Source organism: Rhyacophila brunnea, unplaced genomic scaffold, assembly GCF_057557595.1.
Source record: "Rhyacophila brunnea isolate RB1 unplaced genomic scaffold, BYU_Rbru_1.0 scaffold_5, whole genome shotgun sequence".
NCBI classification, from domain to species: Eukaryota; Metazoa; Arthropoda; class Insecta; order Trichoptera; family Rhyacophilidae; genus Rhyacophila; species Rhyacophila brunnea.
In genome coordinates this window covers 27,051,616-27,075,657 of record NW_028233170.1, presented here as the reverse complement: position 1 = coordinate 27,075,657, position 24,042 = coordinate 27,051,616, and the positions used below count along the sequence as shown (strand labels likewise).

The 24,042-nt window shown below is 31.4% G+C and overlaps 2 protein-coding genes across 3 annotated transcripts in view; one reads left to right on the top strand and one right to left on the bottom strand.

Moving 5' to 3' along the window:
* Positions 1 to 24,042, bottom strand: part of Rab3GAP1 (RAB3 GTPase activating protein subunit 1) — a 91,734-nt gene that overhangs the window by 14,838 nt on the left and 52,854 nt on the right. The window lies entirely within an intron of this gene.
* Positions 12,325 to 24,042, top strand: part of haf (leucine-rich repeat and fibronectin type-III domain-containing protein hattifattener) — a 59,422-nt gene continuing 47,704 nt past the window's right edge. For both annotated transcript variants that reach the window (XM_085955891.1, XM_085955890.1), the window contains exon 1: positions 12,325 to 12,763. In XM_085955891.1, the coding sequence (XP_085812017.1) occupies positions 12,701 to 12,763 (63 nt within the window). In that variant the 5' untranslated portion in view covers positions 12,325 to 12,700. The remainder of the gene's footprint in view (positions 12,764 to 24,042) is intronic.

The following is a 24,042-nucleotide window of genomic DNA, read 5'->3' as shown; positions in this document are numbered from 1 at the left end:
ATCCATTTTAGAAACAACATCCACTATGTGGAAGCTCATATGGTAAAAACAACATGGTAAAAAAACAGTAAGGTTATGTTGGTGCAAATCTCAATACTAATAAGCAGTATTATATAACTATACCACGTAATAGTATTCTGAGAAGCCGCGAAGATACGCCTATCACCATATATTGTTTTTACTTCAATCTGTAGGTATTGGGTAAATTAAAAAGGATTTTCCACACAAAACTTGGCAACACTGTCCGCCAAAGTGTTTCGTGAAGGATGAAAAGTAGGGCTGTCATATCGAAAGAAAAGTATCAATACCCGGTATCGGTATCGTATCCAAAGGAAGTATTGATACTGTTTTGACGCCCCTAATCAGAAGTGTAATCAAAATAATTTAACCCTGTGAAAACCTATTACAACAAAAACATATAAATATTGTTTTACGACACGTATTTCGATCATCCGATGAGCGTACTCAAATATATAGAAGAGCTTTATAATGCACACTATGTGAGGAAAGCACGCGTAGAAAAAATATTATAAATCACCACAAAGTAAACGCTGAATCTTTTGAAAAGATTAAACTTAAGATAATTCTACAGTTTATATCATAGTTTATTTGAAAGTCAAATAATACTAAAAAATCTAACAGTGAATTAAATGGTGTTTGGAGACTCAATACTCAAGATCACTAGTGGCAGTAAGTAGTAAAGAGATACACAAGTGTCCCGCAGTAAATTTTGAACAAGATCTTCTCACATTGCTTCGCGCCAAACAGTAAAAAGGGCATAAATCCAGAGGCGTCAAACAAAACAAATGGACAACACCTTACAATTTCCAGGGACGAGTTGTGCCCGTCTTAAAGGCAGCCAACACAAAACGTAGTAATCGAGACCGTAAAAAGGCGCTCGTAAAACAAATTCGCCTGCTCAGTCAAAAGGAATATTAACGCCGCCTAGGGAAATACCGCAACATTTAATCATCTTTATTAAAGACACCTACCCGCAAATTATAATAATACGAGAGGAATTGTTTATTGTAATTACTGTAAAAATTCAATACTTAACTATGTTCAAACGGTAATCGTTTTCTTTAATGCTTCACTTCTATTATGACGGTGGATGCCATGGTGGACATATGTATGCCTTCTCTACAGCAGTTAAATAAACAAAACTAATTTAAATTCTAATGGATTCAAGCTCTGTACTATTCCATTTAAGTCGTTTCTCGCGACCCGGGTTTCGCTTTTCGGCAACTTCAGGCGTCGTGTACACTCACCAAAGGCAAACACACACTGACAACGAAAACTCTTAACTCTGCCTTATATAGTAAATCAATATAATAGAGTAGGTAAAAACTCCATTACCTACCTATCTAGTCAGAGGTTACAAAAAAAAGAGAAAAAATACAACAAACAAATTATGAATAGTTGAATTGTCAGTAAAAACCTAATCAGTAAAAACCCTATCTTATTAATAACAATACACTGGACATATTATTATTATAATAAATCGTCAAACCTAATAATAGGTCATTATTCTTTATAAACAATAAAAATAGTACACTCAAGAGGTGTAAATCGTCAATTCTAAGAAAAATAATTAATGGAGTTAACTAATGAGATATTAGTCATTAATAATACTCTTACATGGTACCTACGTTTATAACATTTATAACACAGGCAGTTGTTACACTCTAATTTGTAAATACCGGATTTATTTTTAATTTCTATGGAGTCTTTATTATTTATCAATAATCTACCAACTGTGTTATTACAATAAAATGCCGGTTTGACATTATTTTTGGACAGATGTTTTTTAACTTTTTCACTGGTTTTACCTATATAACTTAATCTACACCAATGATTAGCAATGACCGGTATGGTAGGTTAGCATGTAAACGTTTAAAAACCCCAGCCCCATCTAGCAGAGATGGCGAACCTATGGCATGCGTGCCACAAGCGACACACGAGATGATTTTGCATGGCACACGAATGTTTTATTTTAAATAGAAAAAATACGTATAATAATTTAAAATATATATATTTTTTACTAAAAGTTTTACAAATAAATATATAGGTAGGTACTATGTAACTAAGTAATATCATATTAAAAAAATAATGAAAATAAAAATATCCAATCAACAAACCTAATGAAATTTATCGACAGTCATTCAAATATTAAAGCTGCATGTTATGTTGCCTCAAAAATAATCGCTGAAAATGAATAACCGTTTAGTGATGGGGAATATTTATTATTAAAGAAACCTGGTTAAAATGCTTCTACGACGTTTGAAAATTTTGAAAACAAGGAAAAAATTATTCGAACAACAAAAGATATGGCTTTGGATAGAAACAAGGTGAAAGATAGAATCTCAAGAACACAATTGTAATTTTTATTTTTTTAATAGGGTTTTTTTCAAATTTTCATTCAAATTTCATGAAGTATCTTTTTATATTATAGAACCTATACTTCAAAAAAAATACGGTGGCAGTGCCACCTTTCAACATTCTTGTCGGTGAGCTCGATAATACTATTTAGATATCAATAATATCATAGACAAAGCAATATAGCAACAATACATTTTCATAGCTAATACATTTTCATAGCTAAAGAGCACGTCGATTTTAATAGCAATAATTACAAGATAAAAATAACTTTTTACATACCACCTTTTTAAATTTTCTGTTGAATCATATAAACTTGACAATTCTATGTATTAATAAATACTTTTTTTGCACTTGATAGATATACTGAATAAATATAGAATACTGAAATGTCACTTTGACATTTCATATTGATTTCCATAGTAACGCACGTATATATTAATAATTTAGTTGCTAGGACCCCTTTAGCAACCAATAATAGTGTTTTTTTTCCGAAATAACTTTCCATACAAAACAGAATTAACTGAAAATGAATTCAATTCTGCTTAAAGATGGCAAAAGTATTAAAAGAATGCATTGTCATCGTGTTCTGATATATTCTAAAAGTATCAAATATCTATCTAGTCGGGAAGAAAATCGATTGCAAGTTTTGGACAAACAAGAGAAAATTTGTACTGTACAAACAAGAATACGAGCTAATAAAAACGTGGTAAAATAGATTGATTGGTATCTATTTAGATAAAACCAGTGTATTTCTGGTGAGTTTCGTGAGAGAAAGAGTTAAGAAGCGCATAATCGAGATGCATATACGTGCAGCGCGCGTGAGAGGGTACAACGTGAGTTTTCTAAACGATCGCGCAACAAAATCGCAAACTCTTTCACAAATTCAGAACTTATCCCGGGTCTGAAATGCAGTTACTCAACTACCAGCCCATTAATCACTGGAATTAAAATCTAGAAAGAAAACTACATTGGTCGCATTATTCGTGAACAGTAAAACACTATAATCTGTATAAATACATACAATGTATTAAATATGTACGTTTTTTCAATTATAAACGTGTTAAAACAACTACTGACCTGTAATAAGTTGCTCTATTCTCTATAGATTGATGGACGACTTAATGAAATACATTAGCCATAGCTTATCTGGCATAATTATTATTAATTATTCAAATAATATGTAAGCGTTGAGTCACGTCCAACCGATTAATATAAAAATATATTACTTATTAGTTATTAGTATGCAGGAATTCGATCAATAATACCTACGATCGGTAAAAGTAGGCGAGTGGAATAATTTTTAAAGAACATTGAACTTGGATGCATAAACAGGATGCACCTTACGAATATAGACAAACGTAAAAAGGTTTTGCAAACAGCGTAACAAATATTTTTCAATGGGTAATAAAATATAAACATACATTTATTCAAATTCCATTCATCACTATCTTGAGAACTCATCAAAATCAACATCAAATGATTTAAAAAACCTACTAACTATAGGACTAGTTTTTGATAGTCGACAAATCCAGCATGTTTATTTTCAAATAGCATCAAATCCATTTCAACCAATCACGCCATATTGCCGAATGTGCGAAATTGAATATTACACGAAATGGGCAAAATTTTGCCTAAATCATGAAAAATGCAAGCCCGTTGCCTTATTCATGAATTAGACAAAATATCTGGAGAGTGCGTGAATTCGGCAGTAATTTTTCTGCCTAGTTCATGTATTGGACAAATTAGATAGTAGCGCTACGGTGGTATTTTTTGCAACTAAACTAAATGTATCAAATGCTCATGCATTGGTCAAAATGTACATATTATATTATCTATGGTCAAAATAGATGTCGCGCTCCGGTGGTGTTTTTTGCAACTAATCAAACTAAAAAAATGTGTCAAATGTCATTGACTATAATATGATAACGGAAGAATTTTATTGAAAAGTATTTTCGCGATTTGATTCGTGCTTGGGTATCAAACGTGCAATGGTCGGTTGAATGTTTGTGATAGTTTGTTGACACTTGATAGCTAACCTCAAAATGGACATTCAGTTGAATAATTTAATCCAGAATTACAAAACCTAACCTAACCTAATAATAATAATATTATATTATGTCCAATTATAACTAATAAAACCATCCGTAATAAATTTACTTTTTCTTCTGTCATGTTGACAGTTCAAGAATTCCATACCCTGGCGAATTCATGTACTCAGCAGAAAATTTACCTAATTCATGAATAAGGCAACAGGCTTGACTATTACATGAATTAGCCAAAATTTTGCCCATTTCATGTAATAGTCAATTTCGCACATTCGGTGTAACACATACATCAGATAGGTATCGCCAACGCGTCGATCGCGTCATATGCCCATATGAATTGAGTCATGATCATGGCCCTCACATCCTGAAGCGGGCCCCCTACCTATCGCTAAAGTTAAAGGCATTGTATCTATCTACAGTTGTATATTCCAAATAGTGTTCGAGGTAAAAATTAGGGTATTTTAATAATTTTTAATGCTCCCACTTGAATTATGGAGTTATCGAATATCGACAAACAATAATCAAAAATTGCATCGCACAACCACATAATTAAAAATTTTAATTATGGTATAAGTATAAGCGAAATAGCACCGCAGGCGTCATTTTTTACAATTAGTGCAATTTTGTGATGTGTGATTTCTCACTTAGCTGGTCAATTCGCCAGGTCGGCCCCCCTTGTGGGGCCCATGGTCATGATAATGTACAAAGTGTATACATTCAGATGTAACATAATATGGTAGCATTGAGATTTTATAGAAGAAGTATTATCCATTTATATCCTATTTAATTTCCTTAACCGAATTTTTGAAATTAACCAAGAGGAATCCCGTGCGATCTCGTCGTATCACTTACGATGACTGAGCATGAGTGAGAGAAAAAGAAGATGTATTTCTCCGCGCTTTAAATTAGGACGTAATTTCCCCGTACTGTCGCACATTAACCTCTTTGGCTCTGCACCGAATAACAATATTTTGACAATGTGTGCAATGAGCACCCAAAAGACCAAGACTTTGTTTATCAAAAATTGAGTAGAGTAAAAGCAAGTAAACTTTTGGGCAAGTAAATTGGAGATGACTGGCATATAGTACCTACTGGTATAAAGGCGATCAAAAAGACGACATGTTTGTTTTGTAGGTAGTAAACATTTTAGGAAGATGAAATTAATGAAACTATCGCATTTTCTCACTTTCTAGAAAAGTGGATTTGATTAAATTTAAAAACTTTCTCATGATACAGGCATAGTCAAAAAATTAATCGGAAACGGATATCTTGAAAAAAGCATAGCTTATATATTTTAAAAATCGAAGTCGGAATTTTCGAGATAATAAAAATGGGACAACATTTCCCTTTCAGGAACAAAGGCAGACAAACTTTGCCGCAGAAGTTTGGCGAGGTTGTATCAACGTTGTGTGTGAACTAAATTTCTCCCGATTGCAAGATCAACAAGACTCGATTCGACCTTATAGGCGCCGTGCCAACTGGAGCATGTCGACCGATAAATTTCTTCTGCGTTGTCACCGCAAACACATACTGTATCTACCTGCCACTTACCTCCGTCCTACCTGACAATCAAAACTCAGCGCCCAACGAAAGCAATGCTAATAACAATAATATCCCGCTAGCATAGAGATTGAAAGTTGTGCGGAAACAAATTATATTTAGCGAGAAAATCACAACGTCTGAGTGGATCCGCGAAACCAAACCATGACTGGAGGAAACTTGCGCTCCAATAATAATCTAAGCCAGACGTTTATTTCTTGCACGTACAATTATTCGAACATTTATCATAACTATAATAAAGTGTCATTGTCACAAATTGGATAATCATTTACACCTTTTACAGGTCTGCTAAACGGTTGCCTCATTACCGAAGATCGAAAAATTCATAGCAAAGTCTAAAGACTAAAGTAGAGTATAATATACTCTAGCATATACACTAGCATATTATGCTTCATAGCTTTGCACTCCGGATCTAGGATGAAAATTATATAATATATTCTAAAAATATTTTTTTTCATATATTATCTATTTATTTATTTATTACTACATATTATAGTTAATACTAGTGGATATCATTTCATCTAATTGTGTGCGAGGTTATCAAGCAAAGAGGCATATCAGTGTAGTAAAAAGTGTAAAAAAGGTGCAAAGTTATAAAACGTATACTCTACAGTCTACATAACGATACAGTATATTTCGTGTTCGAAATGTTCAATGTGTGTAAGAATTAATAAAACAACACCGCGCAACAAATTCTAGTTTCAGCGTCTATCTCGTAAATATCTGTCTACACTGTGACCAAGTGAATCTAAAATTGTGCTTATAGTTTTTTGCAGGTGCAAGTTATAACGGTGTGAAAAAATTTGCAATCTACAAAGTGTAAGTGACATGTGAGAGCAAAATGAAATAGTAATTTTATTGTATCGGTTACCATATATTTTTTCACTAAGGCTTAGGTAAATAAACAGTTTAACTTGGTCACAGAGTGGCTTTTACTAACGGGACTTTTGGAAAGATGAATATTTAATTCTAAACTATTTTCTCATTTTCGCTTAATTTTTCCTTACACCCTTTGGCGTAGCAGCCTCAAATATATTAAGAAGTTTCTTCAGATTCTTTGAATAGTATCGATTTAAAAAGAATTAAATCAAAGTTCACGTATAACTAATATCTATAGATAGTTTAATATTTTAATCATAAGCGGTAATACTTCTCGGAAGACAAAATGGGAAAACTATCACGTACAAATATGGTCAATTAAATCATAATAAACCAAGAGGCAGACGTGTGTTACTTTCGAGAGAGCAAAAACAAATAACTAACCATCATAATATATGCAGTTCCGTTATTATTAAAATGAATGCACACCAAACAAAAAAAAAAACAGAAAATTCGAAACGCTACTTGACTCCGTTTAATATTGCTTTATACAAACATAACGAGCGACGTTCCATCAGAGTGACATAACACTTATTGCATTACACAGGTAAGTAATCGCGAATGTAAAATAAATATATGTAAAAAAAAGTGTCATTCAATTGCGAAACGACGATTCGTCAAAATTACGGGAAAATATAATTATTGTGTAAGATGCTTCAAAAGTGATTACCCAGTCAAAAGAGTTTCTTAACCTTATGATATTAGAAAATAAAAAGCAAAATATTAATGGAACTGAATTTAATACATACTAGAAACTTTGTCAGCTAATCACTTATGGGAGTGGTTCTCAATTCGTTTTACGGCGCTTGTATAGATATTCTTTCACGCCGCCCTAAAAATGTAAGTTCTTACTTCTTAATACATACCTAATTGAAAACTTTCCTTTCAGAATCACATTCGACGTTTTTTTTTTATTTTTAGCTTTACTAAAAGGTGTCGATCGATGAGTGGTTGTTCATTTCGTTAGGTTTTCTACCCAAAAACATCAGTCCAATCAGTTTTATCATTGAAAATTGTGTTCTTTCATTATTAAATCCGAGAACTTATTTGTAGGTATACATTATTCCTAAAAAAATCATGCAGACGGATTTCCCCCCTAACAAGTTTTCTGTCCATAATCCAAATAGAGATGTTTTTATTTATTTTATCTTTTCTCCCCAATTGTTTTTCTGTACGAGTGGCTTCTACCCAAAAAAAATATCTACACCAGAGTAGTTTCAATTTTATTATCGCCAAAAGAAACACGCTGCTGAAATATGTAAATAGTATATCATTGTGACCGAGCATTATGATTATCGGGAATTATTAGTTTTTCAAAAAGCCTGGGGCGCTTGAAACGCCGCAGCGCACACTTTGAATACCACTGATTTAAGGGACAATTGATAAATTTATAGAATCAGATCGCAGTATATAAAAGGCTTATTAAGTATTAAAAAACATATAACTTGCGAACGACAAATGCTTCGGTTACATATTAAGCTTTCAAAGCTGAAGTAGAATTACCGAAATTTAAGGGCCAGCGTGTTGTGTTAAAGTCGAAAATGAATAATTTGAGGTATCTTTGCGAGCTTAGTCTAGATAATCTGTTGTAAAAATATATATTTCGTTATGATACCCTGTTTTTTTCTAATTTTAGAAAATTAGTATCACTAAATTCTGACGTTCGATTAATCTAAAGTCAAAACTTTTAAAATAATGATAATTTATTATGACGTGATGGTTAGTTATAAAATTTACCAGTGCAGATTCTTTTATCGTTATACAGGGTAAAATTACAGATTCAAACTCTTCTAATGAATATCATTTCAAATAAAATACATTAACTAATATTGGTCATAGGTGAGCTTACGATGGCCCGTGATCTCAAAAAATGTTTTCTTAAAAACTCCCTTGCGAAAACGGAAGTGATAAATAATGATAGCGACTAGGTAAATTGAGAACTATATTCTGGATTAAAAATAATTGGACCATGGTTTCCCAAACTATGGGTCGCGACCCACCAGTGGGTCGCGAGCGAATATCGAGTGGGCCCTCGCCACTGTATACATGAATTTAAAAAAAATAGGAAGTGATAAATTTGATATTTCATTCAGCTATTTATAATTCCTAAATAACTTTGACGACTATTTAGGGGAAGAGATGAAAAAGTTTGATTCGTAGCGTTGGATTTGTAACCCATTTTAAGACGACTTACCGACTCGGGCGACTAGTATGTCAACAAAAGCAAGTGAAGAACTCATTGATTTATCAGAAGATACGTCACTGAAAAATAGTTTCAATCGTAAACAGTTAACGAAATTCTGGCTCTCAGTTGCTGATAATTATCCTTGTCTGTTCGATGAAACTATGAAAGTCCTCCTCCTCTTTAATAATAAAATGCCTAATTCTTGTAAAATTTGGGATCACAGAGATTATCAATATAATTTTTTATCGTAAATATTTTACTAAAATTATCTCGTCATTAATTATACTAATGGTTTTATAAATGCGTTTAAAAATTAACAAATGTAAAAAATCTTAACACCACTGCACATTCATGTACCGAAATATGACTATATTCTAAAACATTAGAGCGAGAGGTTTAAATGAATACTATTTTATGTAATAAAAATACTTTATGCAGTCATCAAATACTTAAAATATATATAAAGGATAATAAGGCTTCAAAATTATATAAGTAGATTATGTACAACGTTTAAGGAATGTCCAGGATCATGGTTTGAAAATACAAAAAAACTCAATTTTGACCTACGACGAGCATGTCCCCCCTTAAGTAGTTCCACGACTCACCACTAGGGAATCTGAGCATTAAAAATATGTATGCCCTCTTTTCTCTAAGACAGCTAACAGGTTGGTCGCAAGATTGGAAATTTTTGTTAGATGGGTCGGAGCCCAGTCAACTTTGGGAACCACTGAATTGGACAGTTGGACATAGGCATTTATCCAGTGATCTGACTTGAAGAAAAAGTGAACATATAATGGGAAAGTTAGAAAGATTTGTTTGAATAAGTAAATAATACACCAGGGCGTAGAACTTTACCGGAAAATGAAAATATTTATATATACAAACAGCAATATAATACATACAATAAATAATAATAAACCAACACCGGAATCGCATGAGATAGACGTGTGAAAGGAACTGGTGAAGTCATTCATTCAAGAGGAGTTCGACCCCAGCTGTTGATGATGACATCGAATACAATATGATTATGTAAAATAGTCCCGAACTATTATACTTATACAACCGCTAATTCAAAAGTAATATTTGCTATGATGTCCTCCAACCGTCTTCAGGGTTAAAATATTTTCTCAAAAAACATCACAGCCTTTTTCCATTATCGCGCAAAACGAAAGGGTTCGTAATAAACTGGAATAATACGAGCTGTTTATTTCGGAGTAATTTTCAGATACGTGACGCTGTCATTGCGGCGAAGGCTCCCGAGACAAGAGGGAAGGTAGATTACATACGTGCGCCATCGAAAACCGGACACTATACTCAATATTAAAACCTGGCGGAGTTATAAGCTACAACCACCGGACATGGCACTCAGCCGGTCCGTGGTATTTTGTTTATCTTCTCATCTCGGGATGAAGTACCTACCTAATATCCGCTGAGAAAGGGTTGAGGAAAAAATCGAAACACACGTGAAGTGTTACGGGTTATTTGTTAAATTAAGTAAATATTATCCAAAACTTTTGTAGGGTTAACAAAATATAATTGTTATTTTCTGTATTTGTTACATTAAACAATATAAGATTTACTTTCTAAGGAATTCTGATTCTTACCATCACTAATTTACACGATATAAGTACTCCGCTAATACCTTAGAATTCAATAGCACAAAATTTAAAATTTCGAGGTACGAATCACAAATCCACGTGAATACAGTTTACCTCAGTTATGACTAATCCAAACTAATGTACATAATGTGCGTGAATAAATGAACATTGTATAATAATTGTTTACAAACATATTTAGTATTCGTACATTTAAAAAAATGATACAAATGTTCATGTTTATTAAATTAGTGAAACCATTGTTCACATACATAGATATCTTGATCTGGACCAGGCATTAGAATGTTATTAGTGTAAAACATTGACTTTTATATAATCTATGAATCGTTTATTTTAGATTGTTGGGAATACCGAACTATAGGATGTGACACCAATTTTTGCTGCTTTCAATTTTTTTATTCTGCATTTTCAATGTTACATGTAATAAATATAATCTGTACTGCAAACATAATTAATGCATATTGATTAATAAACCTTAATACATGTATAAGATTGGACGAATGGATAATAGTCGGTTCTCGTAATACCAACCACAATAACAAAACCTCAATGTCAGCTGCATCCGAATGAAATCAGAACTTACGTGTAGCGATTGCAATACCGGTATTCATCGATACTGAAATACCTACCGGTTTTAATTCGGTATTATATAAGCAATCAATATAACAACAAAAAAGATAAACAATGATTGAATGGTTCGACTAAGGTGAAATAATAACAAATAAATCCACCACATATTTATTTTGGGCGCAATAGTTAACGGCACTGAGAAAATATTATTTTAAATGAAGACCTAAAAAGAAGGTTTTGCATGGATTAAAAAAATGGCAAGAAGAGCACAAAAAGGTTTGGAATTTGGAATTTTCACGTTAGAGGAAAAAGTTGGAATCACTTTACTTCGCTCAAAATTTAGGTCACCGTAAAAGATTTTTTACCCCATATTGATACCTAACCGGTATTGATATTTTCATTCGGTATTGCAATCCCTAGTTATTTATGACGGTAATAGAAATTAATTGCAATTACCCTGACAATATTAAATTTATACACCCGTATAAAATAATTACATAAAAACAATCTATACTAAAATGGATATATTATTAATTTGTTATGGATCACAAAATATTTTATAATTACCTTAAATATCTCTTCCACTAATTTAACTATATATCTAACTAGTTTAATGTAACTAAAATGTACAATAAGTCAAATATGTTTTTGGAAAAACCTCAAAAACATACACACCTATTATAAAAATCCTCGAAAGTATTTCATTCGCTTAAAGAGCAAGAGTACCGAAATGTCAGATATTTGTTTGTAACTATTGCATTACTATTTTAGTGCACCTACCAATATTCTTGATTATAAAATAGATAATAAAGTCAAAATATTATCGATAAACTTCAACTAAATTAAAATATGATAGGGATGTTTGTAAATGATACAGCGCCAATGCACCCGATGCCCATATACCTGTCGAAGGCGTCACTCGAGCAACCCGATGGCATGCGATGCAAAAAGAAATATGCAACGATACGAAGAGTCCGCCGCCCATTACCGAAGAAGACGATGGTGAATTATCCGCGAGGGTGGAGAGGAGGGAGCACAGGTGTTGCGGTCCACGTGGGAGCCTCCTCGCCGCGAGCAATGACCCGCACTCAGTTGTAGTTTAGTCGCTGAGGCGGTCGCGCGTCTTCGACCAACAAGCCTTACCAACTTACCATCACCAACCCACTGTGCCACAAATATTCACCCCATAGCCAATACCAAACAAAACAATAAAAATATACAACTTCAAAATGAAAGCAATAATTAAAACTTGCCGTATTTGTACTTAATCGCAAAAGCTCAGTGTTTATTTATTGTTTCAATTTTCCGGTATCTTATTTGTGAACAAAGTTTTTCCAGTGATTATTTTTATAGTTGTTTATTGACAATGTGCGTAAGCAGTGAGAATGACATGGGTTAATTGCTGAACGTCGTGACTTTTTCATGGATTAATGATGTGCTAATTGTCTCCGAATTGGAAACCAAAAATGCCTACGCCAAAGGGAAGGAAAACATCAATCAGTGGAAAGCAGACGTCTATAGGAATAATGGTAAGAATTTTCATGAATAAATTACGTATTTTAAATAGCAACGAGATGTTAATATGTCGTGTATTACTGATACTTTTAGATTCCACGAAATTTTCTCACGCAAGAAGAAAAGTTCTGAATTCTTTACTCGCTGCGGTATTTTAAATTAAATTTTCGTGTGGATTGAAGTCAAGCAGGTGGTAGATAATTGATTCGTGCATATTCCATAGATTTTTATTAATGATAAACAACGATGAATATAAAATAATGTAATACATAAACATTTTATGGAATCTGTTTACAGTTTACATCATAACCAAAATGATGGATTTTTATTTATAAAATAAATTAACTTAACATATTTTCGTTAAATACCTCATTTATGAATTCGGACGCTATGAGTATAATAAAACTATAAATAACAATTATTAAATAATTGCAATACCAATAATGGTTTGTTGTGTCAATATTAAAATATTCAGATTGAACAATGATATCGCGCCGATAAAATAATGTTTAAAAAAAATAATATTGCATGGATGATAGCAAAGACATGAAGTCATCGTCGTAAAAGTTAGATACAAGGAAAAGAATCCTTTTCGCATTTTTTTTATTTATGCATCGCATGCCAATCGTTCTACCTGAAAACTTACCTGTTCAATATCAAAGTCTATTTTTGCTTTCAAGAAAATTTATTTTAGACACTGCATAATAATTTTAGGTATGCTAAAAAACTTAATTGCGTTTTTATTATAAACAACTTTTACAAGCAGGTTTAAGTTTTTTATTATTTTTCAATGAATAGGCGGAGATTTATAATGTGGTAATACTAAAATCAAACACTCATAGTTTTTTATATATATGAATTACAATACGTTCATAATATGTTTCGTTGAGTTCAATTTCAACTTAACCCCAGATAACAAAAAAAATATAATTATCAAGAAACCTGCGCGGATTCCTTCAAATACTTAAAATCAATGGCTTTAAATACCATACATAAATTATTTTTGTAGGACAAATATATTTTTATAATACAGCATTGACCCAATAGAGGAAAAACGTTTACCGTAGCAAGTACAGTCGAATTGTAATATTTTTCTAATCATAATCGAAAACAAAAAAGATATGACCAAAACGTACGTAATTATTTTTGATTATGTTGACTATGCAGACGAAACGCATATCAAATAACGATATCATATTACTTTGTGTTTTTTTTTTAATATTTAAACGCTGTAAATAAATTTACAAAAAAAATCCATTGCCAATACATAGAAAGGTGGGTGTAAAAATATACCTCTTATCATTTTATTGTCAAGAATTAATTATTAATTGATAAATTTGTTAGTTATTAATTTTTATAATTTAATTAAATGAAATTGCTGAGCTCAAAAAATATTTTTAATATAGTGATTATAATTGAGTTAGGACAAAATATTACACAATGTTTGCTCCATATGGACCTCCACACAGAAAAGAATCGTTGTTAGCCATCCGCTCAACCCACTGAGCCTTCGCTCTGGATTAATACACAATTGTAAAACAAGTTACTATTCGATAATATATAAAGCCGGGTACTCATTAGCGAGCCGTAACTGTGACCGTTGCACTTACAGTAACTAGTATGGACGCCAAATAATTAGTTCGCATCTAGAGTTGGTTACAGTAACGGCTCGCTAATGAGTACCCGGCTTTACATTTTAATAAGATAAATATATGTATATGTAATATTGACGATCGTTCGACAATGTTTAGGCGAGCTTTATTATCCCTTGGTTACCGTTGATATTGGCACACTAAACCTTCCCTATAATGTATATTAACATTAAAGAGTAGATCAAATAGTGAATGTTTTCATATTATAATAGTAAACGTACAGATTTTTCAAAATTCGCAGGGTAAGAAAACTACTAACTAACCCACCCGACTAACTTAAGTTTGGGTATTTCTATGATTATTTCACGGTTTTATGTTTTATTATTTAATTTGTATCTGTTCTCCGTGCTCCTCTCCCATATAGGCACACGTGTTCAGTCTTTTTAATTACAGTCAGAGCACACTCGGGTGTGTGACGACCTCAGTCTTGAGAAACTGGTCCTGTGCGATGCTTCACAACCAAACGTACGGTCAATTGACACGCCAAATTAATACGAGGTGTGGTGCGTGGCGAATGTGGTTAGTTGGGGTCATAAATTTACACGCTGCTACTAATATACTACCATAATTAGACCTAGTGGCCTGATGTAGTAAAAACTAAGTATTTTTTTTTTTTGCTGGTTACTTGATGGAAAGCTTTGGTATTAGAAATAGAAAATAAAAACAATAAGTAAGTTATAATTGTACTAGGTATTCATACTTTTTTCAAAATTATTTTTTCAATACCGGCACCGGTTTTATCTTAAACTATTTATTACCAATTTAAAATGACCGTTAGGATGAAACCGGTTAAGAATTTAATTGTGGAAAAAGTACGTAGTGTAAAGTAAAGTAGTGTTTGTTATTTCTAATAAAAATCCTTTCGACGCACGTGAATAAATTCACAATGCGTTAATTTAACTGCGGAAAAATTGATTTTAATTAATTTCGAGCACGTTTGAATGCCCATCGTAATATAGACTCAATTCGTTTGGGGGTGTTTACATTCTAGCGCCGTGTACGGGTTAATACGAGTATATCGACAATTCTCTCTATTACACACGTATTAAATCACAGGAATGAGGTGCACAGATTAAAATTAATTCGAACACATTGTTCACGATGTGTATGCTTAACTGTATTCTCTGGTTTATGCGACGTTATACGTGCCGTGATTTTTCTCATGCCCGTACCACAAAGAAGGCGGGCTGTCTGAATACAAGAGCACAAAACCAACAACGGTTCGGGCCGAGAAGAGGCGAGAGTACAGAGTACCCAGCAAGCTTAACGGGAGTTATATTACACCAACAGCTTGTTCCATTCAAGCGAGTACCGTAGCCAACAGATAGATAAATTCCTCGTCATAATAAAATACCGTCTCTAGTATCAGCGAAGATTCAATATAAAAAAAAACCGAACGCCCCATATAAAATCTGCGGCGATAGCAGTATATTAGTCTATAACGAGAATCCACTTACAAAAAATATCTATTGACTTGTTTGAAGCGGATGGCACATAATTTGAGTTGTACACAATCAAAAGTAGAACTATCCATAATTCAATATTTAGAGCTTAACTTTTCATATTATATTTTATTATGTTTAGCAATTTATTATATTTACGACAAGTATATACATTTTTATGTGCTGCATAATGGTGAATTGTTCAATTTGAATAATATATTATATTACAATAATTTTGATTGTTTAAAAGAATTGTGGATAGTTCTAGTTTTGGGTTTATACAACGCATTACACATATAAAATTATGTATAGTCATAAACTAGCTGAAACCCATCAAAATCATGAGGTACGAGGGTACGTAAATTAAACATTATAAATTTTATATAATAGCATTCGAACAACAATAATATATAGCTAACACAATTGAAATGATAAATACTACACGTACAATCTGACGAATTAATATTATTTATTTATTTTTTTTTGACCATGTCCGATCTTAATAGGATCATATGGGCCTCCACAGAGTAGAGGTTTGTATTAACAGATTTTTTTTACGAGAAATGGATGTCAGCCACTTGCTCAACCTATTAGGTCCATACCCTGACTCACACACATATTGAAAAACAATATGTGTACTTGCCAGACCCAGGATTCGAACCTGGGACCCACGGCATGATAGTCCAACGCTTATGCCGCGCGGCCACCGTGGCCTTATTTACCTTATTCTATTTTACCATTTCTTGGCAGAATTCAATTCAATTCAATTTATTTATTTTACATATCGTGGACATTACAAATTATAAGTTTAAGACGTTCACAACATAACGTTTAGAAACAATCAGAAAATGTGCTTCAGATAGAGTAGATATCAGGACCCATTCACACAAATGGCGTTTAGATCGATCGTTCGATTAGTAAGAGCGTATTTTACACAGCAAGTGTGTTCGAGTCACGTTGGGTACAAAAAAAACTAGGATTTTTCTAAAATTCTGCTACCTCTCTCAAAATAATTATCCTCTTATCTATATTTTATTTATTTATACTCTACTGTAAAGAAAATATTCTTTAATATGTACTGCAATCTATCAATTCTTGTTGTAATAAATTAAGTAATATGAAATACTATAATAAAAAATATACGGTAGGTACTCAATTCTAATAATTTAATATGTATCAGGACCGGCTCCGTTTGTTGAGATAAAATATTTCAACTAATTGTCAAAATTACGCAATTATATCCACAGTAGGTACAGTGAAATATATTCTTATTTTCTGAAAATATTAACAAAAAATAAATATGTGGGTGATGCTTTCATTTCAAGGTTATTAAGAATATTTTGGTAAACATTTTTTCGGTCTGTTCAAATACCTAAATTGGGCTATTATTTGAAATTATAATAATATCCGATGGTATGTTATTATTACTTATATTTACTATTAAGAAAAATAATATTATTTTATGTAGTAACAATATCCATACTACATATTATTATAAGATAATCCATTAATATGTCATAATAAACGGATGGTTTTTAGTGTTTGTTGTTGGACAATACATTCAACACAACCTATAAAATATATACAGGATAATAATAATATTATATTATAAGAAATAATATATCGTAAACATGTAAAACGTTGTTTTAATTATAAATCATGTTAGTTTATTTTGCCTTTAAAAGGTCGGATGCAGCCAAATTTCGATATCATAAAATCCCATCTTTATATTATAAATTTTCTGAACTGGTAATACACGTTTTATATTAACGAAATACTAACAGCATATATACGTACACACGTGTACTTCATATTATATGTATGAGTATGCATACATTTTCAAAATTTAACACTAACAATAAATAAATATTGCAAGGTTGTTATTTAAATTGTGGGGGGCTTTTGAAATTTACGAATTCATTAAAATGGTTCAGGTAAAATTTTCACACCCTTCTTAATTAAATCACGGTTGAGAATTAATTATATATAGATTAAAAAGACTCTTGGGAAAATCCACCACCTGTGGATTTCATTTTCGTTCGGATTTATTGCTTTACCAAAGTAGTATACATAGTAGGTATGTATAAATATATATTGATGAACTCGTCACTGAGTAAAAGATATATTGTAAATGTCAGTGTCGAAGAATGCTTATTGGACGGAGGTAGACAATTATGTCTAAAAAAACAAAAAAAAAATATAATGGCACATTCGGAAATTTAAAAAAAAAACGTGTTTATTTTAAATATTTGTTTTATAATATAGAAACGCATTTTCTTTTCTTTCTCATTTAAAAAAATGTGGCACTAGTTATATGCATACAAATATTAAAACAAACTAATAATTTCATAGTATATGTCGCAATTTTCTCGTGTTTGTATTTACAGGTGTAATAATAAATTAATACGCACTATTTATGGCAATCGCACTGAAGTAAATTACTACTAGTAATATTTCGAATATTTTCGTATTAATAGAGTGAATGTTAAACAATCGTTTATTAACGGTTCTTCACCAATGCCGTTAAAAATTAATACTGTTATAAAAGTATAAAGATTCGGAAATATTAACATTCGCCATAAAATGCTAATAAATGTAGCTTTTATTTTAGCTTGTCAATAGAATAAAAAAAAATAACTAATACGTTATTAATTTCTTGTGAAATCAACAAAAAAGTCCACAAACGCCAAGAATTGATTCTTCCATCGTAATACAATTTTTAAAAGTTCTTGTGTAGAAAGCATCAAAATTATTAATACACGCTAAGCATGTTTTTTTAAATACGAACTACATAATATATGTTTCCTTCTCTGATAATTTTCCATTATAATTATTATTTCTTAATTGTTTTATTCATTTACTTGACGTTTTAGATAATTATGTTTTTCCTTTTTAACATCTAATTTAATCGCTCTCACCACGATTGCTGATTATTTTTTTACGTATCTATTGAATTAACAAAAAAAGTTATATGGCATGATTGAAGATACACGTATTTCAATTATTAAAATACATACCGTACCAAAATCAATACGCCATGTTTATCCACCAATAAAAACGACGATCGTGAAAGTACGGCACACAAACCCGTCAAGTTCATTGAAACCAAACCAGCTGTGACTAAGTCGAGAGTCCACAAAAGACTACGTAAATGCAGAGTGACCCCAATTCTGTCACGTCCCAGCCAAATCTTCATGCAAAATGACCCCAACTCTCCCTTGGCGGCGAACACCACTAACCAAACATGATTTGGACTGACGGAACTGATTGGTTTAATAAGCCCAACTCAGAATGACAACGGGGAAAGTTGGGATCATTACACCTGACCACAACCATGATTCAACCGTCTCAAAACCAATTATCAGGTATTTTGTTTTCCGACAACTACGAGTACCTCGTTGGATAACATTTTTGCAAAGCATCCGCATTCGTAAATAGCGCAGACGATGAGTCAATCTATTTGGTGTTGAAAGAAGTTTTAATAAATAATATATTGTCTTATTTACTGCGCATACAGTCACTCTTCAAGCAAAGGATCTAAATTGAGATCGAATTATACAATACAACCAAGCCTGTCAATAAATGGTGTCTAATGTATATTATTTTAGCAGTGGCTTATAATAGGTATTCTCAACCCTGTACCCGCAAACACTTTTACGAGAGACCTCGGACACATTTATGCATTATAACGTAAAATCTAATTTGTTATAATATTTTAAATCGATTAATACAAATAATTGCAATTGAATTTCTGTGTTGATTGATTGGAGATTTTAAATTGTTTATCATCGATGTATAATTCTATAACCAAATTAATAAACTTCATAAATGTATAAAACTGTATACGTTACGCGTTTTGCTAAAACGCCACCAGCAAAGAGTCGCCTAGCGGGATATCGATACAAATTTCGTCAATTTATAACTCCGCGCGTGTCGGTTGTATGATAGGTACATTACTTTATTATACTTGACATGGGTACTTACATATTTCTAATTATCTATTTAATAATGTTTTTAAATAATATTCAAAACTTTTTGAATACACCGTTATTGACTAGGGATTGTTAAAGAATATAACTAATATGTATTTGTCAAATATATGTAGTATTCTTCATTTAAGGCGAAGTCTTCATTGAGCCTTTTTTAAAGAGGCACCTAGCGGAAAAATACGAAGCTTGCAATTTGAGACATTTTTTTGATAATTTACAATTTCAACTGTAATAATGTATAAATATGTATTTGAAAACATTAAAAATAAAAATATTTTTTATTTTAAGTCAAAGACAAACTTACAATTGTAAAAAATGTAATAAAATGTGAATTTGTTCTATCGATCCGCACCCTATTATTACATGTATTTTATGGTCATATTTATTATTAAAATTAAGTTTATTAAGTTTTCTAAGCATCACCTAAGCGATTTTTGACAAATTCATAGTTTTAATATTTTTTATATCTATTTTAAAAAACATCGATTTTTATAAAAAATATAAATGTGTATAACTTGAAATCCTTTGTATTTATATTAATATAAATATTTTATTTATATTTATAAAAATAATTAATTTAATACAAATAAAAAGGATTTCAAGTTATACACATTTATATTTTTTATAAAAATCGATGTTTTTTAAAATAGATATAAAAAATATTAAAACTATGAATTTGTCAAAAATCGCTTAGGTGATGCTTAGAAAACTTAATAAACTAAATTTTAATAATAAATATGACCATAAAATACATGTAATAATTGGGTGCGGATCGATAGAACAAATTCACATTTTATTACATTTTTTACAATTGTAAGTTTGTCTTTGACTTAAAATAAAAAATATTTTTATTTTTAATGTTTTCAGATACATATTTATTCATTAATACAGTTGAAATTGTAAATTATCAAAAAAATGTCTCAAATTGCAAGCTTCGTATTTTTCCGCTAGGTGCCTCTTTAAAAAAGGCTCAGTGAAGACTTCGCCTTAAGTAATGTAGTTGCATTGGAAAAAAAATGCCTGTCCATTTTAGGCTAGTATACATGTACTCTTGATGAAAATAATAACCCCTGGCTTATAATATCAAAGACCGGCTTTAAGTATTAGGTTTTTTTTTAAGAATGAATCATAAAAACAACTTAAATAAATTATGAACAGGACATGAAACCTCTTCTGAGGAATCCCACGTTTTGTAAAAAATAAAATATACATTATGAATGATTTAATCATAGTCAACAGCATTAATTTATGATGTAATCGAAATTTTTAAAAGGCCGTATGAAAAAATATTGATTTAAAGTATTTATTTTTTCTAATCAATTAGTAATTCATTTTCAGAAAAAAATGTGGCATAGTTCAGTAGAAAATTCTATAAGACGCATTCAAAATTATAATACAATATGTTTGATTTAATTATATCTATGACTTGGCATACCTGTGCCCAGACTATTAACCGGGCGAATAATTGCAAACGCGGTCAGATTCACAACCCCACTAAAAAATATATATAACCTTCTCACTCTTATATCGGGAAAAAAATCACTAGGCATTACATTACAAAACTTGTCAGCTGATCACTTTAAAACCCATTAATAATTAATAATATGGACTGGATATAATAAAATCTCGAATAAGAGATGTAAAAAATCATGGAATTAAAATATTACTTAGTTTTTCATCTGCACTATAATTGTTTTCGGTGGTCAATATTTGATAGCAAACAGGATGATAGGCGGAGATGAAAAGATATTGGCATAGATCGTGGCTAAGCTTTTTAGAAAATGAGAAAATATTTTTAATTCTTCCGATGTTTACTATTACAAATCGATGTTTAAGTAACTCAAATTAAATTATACTCGCGTTTGACATCTTTATCGAGAACCGTTGAGAGGCTGTAATTAGATTAGTGCTGTAACTAAAAATTTGCATTGTCAAAGTGAAAATAATTCAACGGAATATTTTTTGAAATTCAGCCGAAAGGTTTTTGAATGAAATCCAATCATGATCGGTCGTCCACTTTCGTGATCGGTGTTCATCGCGGCATACACTGTAATTCGAAATAGCCTGCAGAATAAAGCATTCGTGCATCTTTCCTCTTTCTTCGCGAAGAATTATTTTCTAAACTCACATTTGTTGCGGCAATCAGAGCATTTCAAATAAACGATCGATGACGACCCACCAGATAGGTACATTTTCTCATTACATACCATATAGCTGCTAATTTAATTAGCTCATATCGTATAGCAGATTTAGATTTGTGTGGATATTTACAGATACCTGAAGCGTAAGATTTCATTACGAATCTCTTTCTCTAAGATATATTTTTAATAAACTATTTTTTTTATTACAAGATTTGATAATATAACATTTTTTATTGAACATACATAATTTTAAAACACCGCAGAAACATAGGGCACATATATTAATATCCATCGGATTCCGGTAATCTTGCTAGTAATCAAGGTAAGTACAGATCTACAAACTTATTTAAAGAATGGATAGGGGAGCCACTGTCGAAAACTACCCAATCAAGACTCGCAACTGGACAGAATCTGAAATTCGAATGACGTTTTCAAAATTGCGTCCATATGGTAGTTCGTACTTCCATTTTTGACCGTTCTTTAGATAGTTTGTAGGACTGTATATATTATTGGTACCGTGATCAAACCTCAAAAGGTCTTCTGTTATATAGCTACTAGTTAGTAAAGCACATTGGCCTGAATCTGGTGGATACTTTATCCGGCGTTGTATTTTTTTCAAGATTTTTTCCAATGTGTGTTTTATATGTGTTTTCAAATGACGTATATATTTTTAACGTTAAAAACTTTACAGTTATCTTAAGATAATAAGTCATCTATCTGACCATCAGCACTGTTATCTGCTTATCTGGTACACTTAGTGCACGAAATATATATTAAGGCGTAAAAGAAAATAATATTTGGACATCGAGATATAAACACAATGAACATGTCTGGATTTACAATATGGCTATTACAGTAGCTATATAGTCCAGGGCTTTCAATTTGGAAGGTGCACTGGGGATTAATAAATAAAATAATAAATAATAAGTCTTTTTCCAAATTGCCTCATTTCCTCTAAAAAGTATAAGTTTATAATGTCTAAATAATCTGAAAGAATAGATTATGATTATACTTATGTAAATTTCGAACAAAAATCTTTAAGTAATTAATATCTTGTAATCGGGCACGTTTTACTAACAATAATTTACATGGACAATATTTAGAACAAATCTGGTCTGGAATTATGAGTTATATTTTATATTCACTTGGAGTGAAAAAATCACGTGGTATATAAAAATATGAGTACTGCACTTAATATATCAGCCACGCACCTATATTATAATGCAGAAGAAGCTACTGAACATCACCTGAGAATAATGTCCTGGAAGAAAGAGACTGCGATGGCCGGATAAGTGAAAATGCTCGGTAAAAAAATAATAATTGGAAAGCGACTGTTTTAGCGATGTTCAGGGTTTAAAAAGTTTACAGATGACCAAGGGGTATATAGGTAATAATGATGATTAGGCTTCTATTTATAAGAAACACCGATGAATATAAATGCATTTTACCTCTCGTTTTTTCTTTGCCAAATCCATTGTTTTATTTATAAAAATAAAGGTTTTATTTTGATAAAATTAAAATTAAATAGTACCTATGCATAAAATATACTATGTATATATCTACTAATAGGAAAATATGTTTAAAATTAATTTTATTCTAACTTCCAATTATTGAAACTGATATTGTGTTGATACGGTCTACCATGCGGGTCAGTGAGATATGGCTTTCATTTAACACTCAATTTCCTCCAAAGGTACTTTATTTGAATGCAAACATGGCGAAAACGTGGGAAATGTCAACAATGAAGACAATGAATGCGTAGTAGTAGATACACTTGCAAAATGCAATGCTTGGTGCGGAAAATATATGTCAACTATAATACAACGTTTTACTATATGCACCTGTCATTATTTAAAATGATCTTAATGCACGCGATACCGGTACAATAAATGAAGTAAGTAATAATAAAGATGCCATTTTCCTATTCGCTTTTCTGCTTTTACAGATCAATATACATTACTTAGCTACGTTTACAGGTGCTATCAGACGAGTCTATTCTAAATAATAGATGTCTTACATGTTATGGGAACATTCTAGGGTATGTAATCCAAAATTCCACTCGATATATT